The 9710-nt window shown below is 47.1% G+C and overlaps 1 protein-coding gene across 1 annotated transcript; it reads right to left on the bottom strand.

Moving 5' to 3' along the window:
- Nucleotides 1-3891: 3891 nt before the first annotated feature.
- LOC125533660 lies at nt 3892-6139 on the bottom strand. Its single transcript, XM_048697036.1, has 4 exons — nt 5531-6139; nt 4957-5452; nt 4804-4885; nt 3892-4274 (listed from the first exon to the last, which is right to left on the bottom strand). Exons 1-4 carry the CDS (start codon nt 5931-5933, stop codon nt 4014-4016), a joined length of 1242 nt encoding a protein of 413 aa, XP_048552993.1. The 5' UTR covers nt 5934-6139; the 3' UTR covers nt 3892-4013.
- Between the last annotated feature and the right edge of the window lie 3571 nt (nt 6140-9710).

Genomic DNA, 9710 nt, shown 5'->3' with positions numbered 1-9710 from the left:
CACAAAGTTTCGTTCCATTTCGAAAACTTTTATTTCTGCACAAAAACAACACCATGGTAGTTCTGCTGAAAACAACGTCAGTCCGGGGTTAGTTTCATTTAAATCATGCAAATTGGAGTCCAAAACAAGAGGAAAAGCGTTAGAAAAAGTAGATACATTGGAGACGTATCAGCTGCCGCCGCTACGTTGGCCTAGTCAGCCGAAGGGTATGATCTGTTTATCCCTCATTTAGGCATTCATGTGCTAGCCATATATGTTGTATTCATGGATGTTTCAGTTCTATGTACTATACATGCTCACATGCTTAGGTATCGGTATGAGTTGCATACCGTGATAGCCATGCTTACTATTACTAATGGATTAGTCTAATTGAAAAAGTTCTGATATTTCTAACAGAGAAGAGCCCGAATTTCTCCAGAGGCCAGGCGAGGATGTCATCCATGACGTGTGGAGAGTTTCTTTAACACAGTACGAACACAAGCGCTCGTATATACACGTATACACTCACCCGTACAAACGTAGGAACCTGATCCTCTAACATTGAGAAGGAAAGTCACGGTGCTATAGTATTAGCCTAGTGTAAAATGAAGAAGGAAAGTTAGGGACGGTTAGTAGGTAGTTAGTACGTTGTTTACTGTTGGTATTTACTATAGATATAAATAATATAAAATTATTTTATTTTACCATCTATTTGTTTGTATGTAATTACTATAGATGTACACAGTAGATCATTTATTTGCAAAATAATTGAAGTCATTTTAGCCATAATCATATGGATAGAAAAGAAGGAAAGTTAGAGAATTTGAGAATTGTAGCTTCTCTAACTTTCCTTCTCAATGTTAGAGGATCCGGTTCCATAAACGCACACGCGCACACCCTACCGCTATGAGTACCTTCAATTGACTGAGCCGGCATATCATCTTAAGATTTTACAAACTCACCGTAGATGCCTTGTAGTCGATGAAAACGTCTCCTTCTACTGAACGCGCATCACTGGAAATTCTGAAATAAATCCAGAATAAAACGAGCATCGAGACTTGAACCCTGATGAGCTGGGAATACCACTGTCTTCCTAACCATCCAACGAGAGGTCTTATGCTCGTGACACCATCCATAGTCTTAATCAGATGCAACGAAAGCAAGCATCATCAGAAGGTGTGAGAAAACTAGGCGCGAACACGATGGGCCAGATTTGAAAATAATTTGTTTGAGGGGTCGAAGAGCGAATTAAGTTCCACAGATGGTCATCCAAAACAAATACAATAAGGGCGTGTTTGGTTACATTGCCAATCGAGCCTGGCCCGACGAGCCTGGCTCTAGTGAGCCGGTTTGAGGGGATGCAGGTAAAAAGACCCCCGATGCACATAGTTTGGTTGCCTGCATGTACCTTAGTTGCATGAGACAACTATTTTTCACCCGGCGTTTGGTTGCCCGCATTGCATTAGGCGCACATATGACATGGTGTTTGGTTGCAACCTGCATAAGGTGTTGTTATCACTTCTAACTAGCGGTGAGCTTACTACACACGATCTAGTGCCAGCTAGTTAAACAAATGACAGTTCATCCTAACTACTATCAAATGACAGAACAAATTATTAAGAGCCATTGGCTAAATAGGAGACAGTTCATCGGTGTTGCTGCCACCAGATCTTCCTCTTCATCTTCCTCTTCTTCTACTTCTGCTTCTGCTTCTGCTGCTTCTTCCTCTTCTTCAGATCCTGCACTGACCTCTGTTAAGCCACATTGCCTCTGCACACTTCAACCTTTTGTTCTTCCAAGCGTCATTGTCAAATGCCTCCACACCATGGCCGGAGCTAACAACATCGTCAGGATCGACCTCTTCCTCCTCAGGCACGTGTTCATCAAAGCCCCACTGGAGGATCCAGTTATGCGGAATGCAACAAGCAAGAACAAGCTTAACCTGAGTGGAGTATGGGTGGAATGGCTTCTGATCCAGGATCTTAAACCTATTCTTCAGAGATCTAAATGCCTTCTCAACAGTTACTCTAAGGCTGGAGTGTCTGAGATTAAAAAACTCATGTGGAGTCCTAAGATGGTTCCTACCAGAGAACTCGTTGAGATGGTACCTGGTTTTCCTGAAGGGTGGAAGAACACCCAGCCGATATGCATAGCCAGCATCTCCAAGGTAGAACTTGTCGTCGGGGATGTTGATCCCATCAGGTCGACTCATGCTGTCAGTGAGAATGTTAGCATCATGCGCTGACCCCTTCCAGCCAGCCAGCACATATGTGAACTTCAGATCAAAGTCAACAGTAGCAAGCACATTCTGGCTTGTGTAGTGCTTCCTTCCCCTATATGCTACAGACTGTGACCTAGGAACTCTGACAGTGACATGAGTACCATCTATTGCCCCAATGCAATCCTGAAAATGGCATCACAAGCCTGTGTTAGTGCTCAACTTGAACAATACAAGTATATCAAGCCATGAAAAGTGTATATTGTCTCAATGCTCACCTTGAAGTATGGATACCATCTTGGGCTTCCGCGAATCTTGGGTGGAGTCCGGCCAGATGATCTCATGATCATCTCTCCTCTAAGCGCCCCAATAGCAAAAAGCACCTGCTTGAAGTACCTAGAAATGGTCTCCATTGATCTCCTGAACGTGTTGTGAATGACCATGAACCTATGGTTATGGCCAACAACATGGAGGAACATGGCCACTTGCTCTTCCAAAGTGGTGTTGATGTTATCTTGTAGCAGCCCCCCTGCTTCTGAAGGTCTCGACAAGTCTGGCAAATGGTTCTTTTTTCATTCAAGGCATCCATAGAGCCTCGACGTCATTGCAGTTGTAGAAGTAGTTCAGATTTTGAATCCTCTCCTGTTCTCGAATAAACATTGTACCATAGCAGATCGAAGGTCTCCCAAAACAACGAACAACTCTCTGGTGCATGAACATGACCCATGCCTGAATCACACTTATCAGTGGTGCTGCCTGAATTATCAGCCTCATCCGTGCGTGAGAAATCGGTCATATAACTTGCCTAATGGTCTAACTACCGACCTAACAAAGGGAGGAGGGGGTGCTGCTTACCGGCATCGGAGACGAGGACAGTGTAGGAGGAGCCATGGCACAGACAAGGTCGACCAGACGGTGGCCAACAGCAAAGGGACCACCAGATCCGCCGCAAACGCCTCTGCCTCTTCCGTCGTCGCCGCCTCTAGCGCAGATCTGAAATCGCAGTCGCAGCCAGTGGTGAGGCAGTAGGGAAGAAAGCGGCTATGGGTGAGCGAGTGGAAATAGGGGCAAGGCTAGATTTGGCGCCGAGACGGCGCATCAGATTTCCCATCTCCCGCCATCCCCCCTCGCTCCAGAAACTGCCGATCCGAACGTTTCCAGCGAGGCAGGCTCTAGGCTATTCGATGCAGGCCCAACAATGAAACCAGATAACCAAACATGCCTCTTTCTTCCCGCACGGGCCTGATTGGGTTGTATGCGGACACACCCTCATACTCCGTCCTACGTGGCCGTGTACTGTACTCGCCATGCCTGCCGCATGTGTCCCTTTAAATGCATGCAGGAGCAGGCGCAGAAGCAGGGGCAGGAGCTGCTGGAAAAGCGTAGCGAGGCGTCCGTTTGTTCGTTTGTGCGTGCTGGTCAAAGAATGGCACGACTCTCCGTGCGCGATGGCCTTCTCGTCGACAGCGCGTGTCCCCTTCACCCTTGGTTAGCGGTAATGAAAATGCACTCAGACAGACAAGCACGCCAAACGACGTGCTCACAAATGAGTACTTGGTCGTCCAACCAAAGCAGAGCTTCTGTGCTTGAGGTTGTCTGCGATTCCATGCAATCTTCAGGAGGCATGTTAGACTATCCAAGTCCAACCATGAGTGCATGACTGTCTACCGCTGGTTTGGCCAGAGAAAACAAGGTTATCTCGACCGTTAATCGGAGAGCTGTGATAACTTGATCGTGAGAAAGAAGAACGTTAATCGGAGAGGTGGAACATGGTGATGTCAAACTAGGCAGCACTCCAGTAATTAACCTACAGTAACTAATAGTTGAGGAGGTTGCCGCTGATGATGTTGTCACTGTTGCAGGGGAAGCAGCCGCAGGACGCATTGCTCCCGGTCCCGGAGAGGTGGTGGCTGATCGTCTTCACCCGCCGGGCCTGGTGCTCCGTGGTGGCGCGCCGGAGCTGCTGCAGGTGCTGCGCCTGCGCCGCCGCGCGCCACTCCTCGCCGCGCCTGTGCACGCTCGTCATCCTCTTCATCAGCTTCTCCTCCAGGTTCGATCGCATCTTCTGAATCTTCACCTGACCAACACACATCGTCAAAAAAACGTGAGGGGTTCTGATCTGACACGGAGAAGAACATGTTCGCATTAAGTATCATTATCAATGCATCAGGGGGAAATGTTTGAAAATTCCTTTTGAATTCTATGTCTGCGATAATGATATGTTACTGACAGCACGGAGTACAGTACACCGTGCATTTGCATCGGTTGTAGTAATGTAGTACTACCACAACATCATTAGGATACAGGTCCTCATCTTAGATTAGGGTTAAACGACATTGTTTGGCTCTCCGACCGAAGATATTCACATGGCTACCATGACTGAGAATGGTAGCCCAGCTCAGCAGCAAAACCGGTTAAAGAATTGCAGTGAGCTGGAATGGTTAACAAGGATTGAGGGGATAACATCGAACAATGAATACATCAATGCTTCCACCCTTCTAATTTCATGCTGTTAAATTTGTCGTCTGAACTTCTGAATGCAGTTTATGATGGTGCCTAAAAGAGTTGCAATATGCATTATGCACAAGATGAGATTTCATTCTCACCTCTAGCTTTCTGGATTGTGCTTCAGCTTTGGCACTCTCCAGGTTAATCCAGGCCTGAATCTTTGCCTCTTCCCTCTGATACCTAATAACAAAATAAAGCACAACCAAATTACTACAAATCCTCACAGGCTACAAGATGCAAAATGCACACACCTTATGCAACTCTTGGCTCTCTCATCGTCTTCCCACCGGCACTCGGTGACGGCGGCAACCCGCTTATCGCAGGCTCTGCCGCCGTCGCCGGCGCTGGCCTCGAAGTGCCTGAGGCTCTTGGACACCTCCTCTTCCTCCTCCTCCTTGGAGCTCCAGTTGACGAGCATGGAATCGAACTGCGCGCCCAGGTCCAGCTTGGCGAAATGGCAGTCCGTCAGCTCCGAGATGTCCATGCCACTGCCGCTGTTGTACGGCACAAGGGGCCCCGACCGGCCCGTCGGCGTGTTGTGCCTTGCCGGGGAGGTGCTTTTGACCGGCGTGTGGCACCGTGAGGTCGGGGAGCTCCCCAGGGGCGTCATCTCCGTGCCGACGTCCCTCCGGTGGAAGTCATCATCTCCGCAGGTCACCGCCGCAGCGCCATTCTTGGCCGGCTCGCAGTAGGAGCTCCGGAACACGAAGCTCTCTTTGGACGGCTCCACGTTGTCGGTGTACTTGTCTGTAAAGCAGAGCATTTCTTGACGAAGAATAAACACTGAAATTTCTGGTTAAATCCAAAACAAGAGTTGGTGCTCACCTTTGAGGAGCACCTCTGCAGGTAGTGTGTACAAAGCAAGCGCATTGGCGTCTAGTGAGGTCCTCCTCGCCGTTGCCGGCACCGGTCCTCCAATGTGGTGCTGCTTGGAGGCCGCCTTGCCATGGTGATGGCCGCGGTGGTCGGACGACTGCGTCAGCCACTTCTCCGCGTCCTCCCACTTGGAAGGTACTGACCTCCTCGAGGAGACGAGCTGGGGGTGGGCCGGGCTCGAGGAGGATGAGGTGAGGAACAGCAACGGCCGCCCCGGTGTCCCGGGGACCTGCTGCTCCAGTGATCTCCGCCCCCGAGCCAACGACGTGGAGGAAGAGGAGGAGGAAGTGGTGGACGCCTCGTGGTGGTAGCCGTGGCCATTGCTGCTGTTGCTCCTGGCCATGGCCGCCATGGGGAAGGAGGACCTCACAAACTCTGAGGTCTCCTCTAGGTGGAGGCGCGGAGTGGGTCACTGGATGTGGGCTCAAATGGGTCGCTGCTTCCTCCTCCTCCAGCCGCTGTTTGTTTGGTGACTTGGTGTGCTTCTGTTCTGTGAGCTGAGCTCCGCACGGAGCTTCAACTGCTTCAGACGAGTAGCGTCTGTGAGCCTGAGGTAGTACAGCGTCTACCCCTAGCGGAGCTTTTTAATACGTCTGGGCCTTTTTTTTCTAATCTTACTGATGATCATTATTATAGTAATACTAGACCATTCATTTACTACAAACAGGAGGTCCGTGATCTGATTCAATTTAAAAATCCCTTTACTTGTATTTCAAGTGTTGAAGACAATTCATTTGCAAGTCTGAATGTTCAGTGTAAGTCGGATATACTCTTGATCCTTCATTACTCTTGCACTCTTGCTGCTGCTTCACGCATGCCTACCGGGGTTCTGGCAGGCTGCTTGCATTATTACCAGCCCGCTACCTACTTTTACTGTACTCCTATTTGTTGGGTAGTGCAAGGCCAACTCCAACCATAGACCTCGCTTTTGTTCGGATTTTGTTATTTAGGTCAGTAAAACGGATACGCGCATCCGCAAGCGGTCATCTTGCCGTTGGTGTGCCCAACAGACCGTGGTATCTCAAATTTTGTCCCTTTTTGGATTTTCAAAATTAGACCTGAATTTTGAGTAAATAGAAATTACAAATAATTTAAAAATAATGTATATATATATATATATATATATATGTTACAATAACGTCCACAAAAGTCTCAAGGCCGCATATTCAAACTAAACTTAAAATTCAAATGACATAAAAAACACTAGATAAACGGTCGACGCCGCCATCGTCGTCGCCGTCTTCAGTAGCTGCCGTCGGCCTCCTTGTCGTCCTTGGTGAGGTCGATGTAGGGTAGCAACTGCCACACGTAGGCACACGGCACCTGCGACTGCTGCCAGGCGGGAGGCGCCTGCACCACCTTCGGCCATTGTGGTGACCATGCCTCGGTGCCCACCCACGAGGACGGCACGAAGACATACTCTGGCATGCACGGTATAGTCTACGTCCACGACCACGACTAGAGCACCATTGCCGGGTTGGAGGCCGCGTCATTGGGCTCCTATGGCACCTCCTCCTTCACGTCTTCCATGGCCTCCTCCTTGACCACGACGTCTAGCACCGGGATGGCGACGTCGCCAGCCGCGGAGAGGGCCATCATCTCTTCGAGGCTCTCCCATTGGGCCTCGTCGTGCGTACAGATGGAATCATCCATCACTCGCCTCATGAGCTCTGTCTCCTCCTCGGCGATTATCGGCGGGGTTGGTGGCGGGGATGGCGAGGGGGAGGGTGTGGGCGTAAGGCCACGCGGCAGGCGCGGGCTAAGAGAGCGCGCCCGTGGTGGGCTCTGAGAATGACCGGCAAAGTACAACTGCCGATGCAGGTCATGCTCATCCCAGAACCACCCGTCTCAGAGAGACGAGTCTACGGCGTACCTAACGTCGATGCCGAGGTGGGCCAGCAAGCGGCCCCAACGGCGGTAGATATCCACGTGGCGAGCGCGACCACTCAACGGGATCGGAGGAACATGCATGCGATTAACGCTCCACACGTCTCGGTCGCATTTTCTATCATTCACTTATGGTACACAACCTCCATCAAGTGAACAACCACACCGGGTCATATTATCGGGAAGGTAGGCCGCACCAACCTTCAATTTTAATATATATTTTGAGAAATTCATATTTAATTATTTTGTATGTACAGTTTGCCCTTTCCCAAGAATCATGGGCTCTTATATTCGGCCTAAATCACTGTGCCACTGTATCACGTACTACCTCCGTTCGGGTTTTTACTCCACATTGTATTTTTTATTATCAAAGCTTGACCACATATTTAACTAGCAAACTGCTAATACATGCCAACAAAAAATAAATATTATTGGATTCATATTTTTATGTAGTTATATAATAGTTTTTAATCAAAGTTTGGCAACATAATTAACTAGTGGCAAAATTCAGAACGAACTCATAAATAATATGTTTATACAACTCAATGATTGAAAGATCGTAACCAACATTTAGTTCATAGCTTGACAAATAAACTTTACAGGGGTGCTCAAGACAAAGTTGTGAGAAGGCTTAGAAATCAATACAAAACTTTTGCCCTTGGTACTAACATCGATGCTTCTCCGAGGAAACATTTGGTTCATAGCAAAAGAAAATTTTGCACCAAGGTGAAAGCCGGCTGCATCTCTAACGCAACCAGGGTGCACTGATGAATGATATCGGCGTCTTCGTGGCTACCAGCAAAGAGCACTGATGGAAGACGGCACCATTTTCATCCAACATCGACCAGCTTCACCGGCCGATGCAACCATGAGCATCGATAGGTCATCATGGTGATGCATCATCGATTTGGCATCAAGTTTGGGTGAGGTTCCACTGAAGTAAGATAAATCCTCGTTGTTGTCTGTTTCTTCCTGGTCATCAAGCTCGAGAAAGGTAAACCACGTGGCAGAGGACAATGAGGCAGAGCAACACTGGCCATCCAATTGTGTGCAATTCCACTAAAATTGAGGAAGACATGACCTGGTATGGAGATATGCATTCCTGTTTGCAAAAATATATAAAAGGGATATTTAAGTAGCGTTGTTACTTTGTTTTGGCAGTGGTACAAGATTAACAGCGGCATCTCACATCAATAAGAATTAATGAAATGTACAACCACAATTAGAAGCATCGTGATTATCTTCATGGGAACTAAAGCAGGACAAAAGCATTTCTTAAAACAGTGTCATTGGCTCAATTTATCAACAACACTAGATTAACAACAGGATTACTTAAAAGGGACATTACTTTAACATGGGCATTGCTTCATTTTACTGTTTATCTATTGTCATGAGAAAGCGCTATTGTTTCATATGTTAATCTAAGGTCACTAATAAATTGAGGTACCGTTTCGCCATCGTTAGAACCAGTGACAAAATGAAGTAATAAACAGTTCAAGTAGAGTTGTTGTCTTTGCTATCATATCATTTCCCATGAGGATAATGAAAATGCATCTCTTTATGAGTATACATTTGATCAATTAGTCCCATTGTTAATGTAGTGGCATGTTTTAAATATTTCGACAAATAGGGATGCTTATTTTTAGTTGAACTACACAAGAAAACAGTGGAATGACTCGAGCAGTTTCTCTGCCGCCTCTCTCAAGGACTTCAAAAGGTTTCAACGAATTTCCTTCATGGTAAGATACCGGGGCCTGAAAATGAACTTGGTCTCACATAATCTTGCTAACAAAGGTCAGTACCGGCCTTCATCCACATGATCGTGATTTGTCATGTTGTGTTACTTATATTGTGGTATTGTTTTGAATAAATATTCAATTTAAGCTACTATATTGCTATCTGCCCCGTTAAGACAATGAAGATGCTTCTATTTGTGAGCGTATGTTTCATCAACTAGTACCACTATTTTTCTAATCACTTTTTCTGTATTTATGCAAACAAGGATGCTCAGCTTGATTTCAGTGGAACTGCACAAAATGTTAAGATGGTTCGTGTCCTCCATAATACTTCATCATGCATAATACATCGAATGATTCTCAAATCATTCATTGCCACCTTGAGGCACCAAACTAGCTACATCACTACTGAAGGATGCTGCTAACGCGACACTACGATCAGAGGCCCTTTGACGAAACTGTGTGTGATGCATTAATCACAAACGTGATGTAAAAAACCCATCAAA

This window comes from Triticum urartu, chromosome 2 (genome assembly GCF_003073215.2).
Source record: "Triticum urartu cultivar G1812 chromosome 2, Tu2.1, whole genome shotgun sequence".
Lineage (NCBI taxonomy): Eukaryota > Viridiplantae > Streptophyta > Magnoliopsida > Poales > Poaceae > Triticum > Triticum urartu.
Note: the sequence above shows the minus strand (reverse complement) of the source record. Positions and strands in the feature narration are given on the sequence as shown.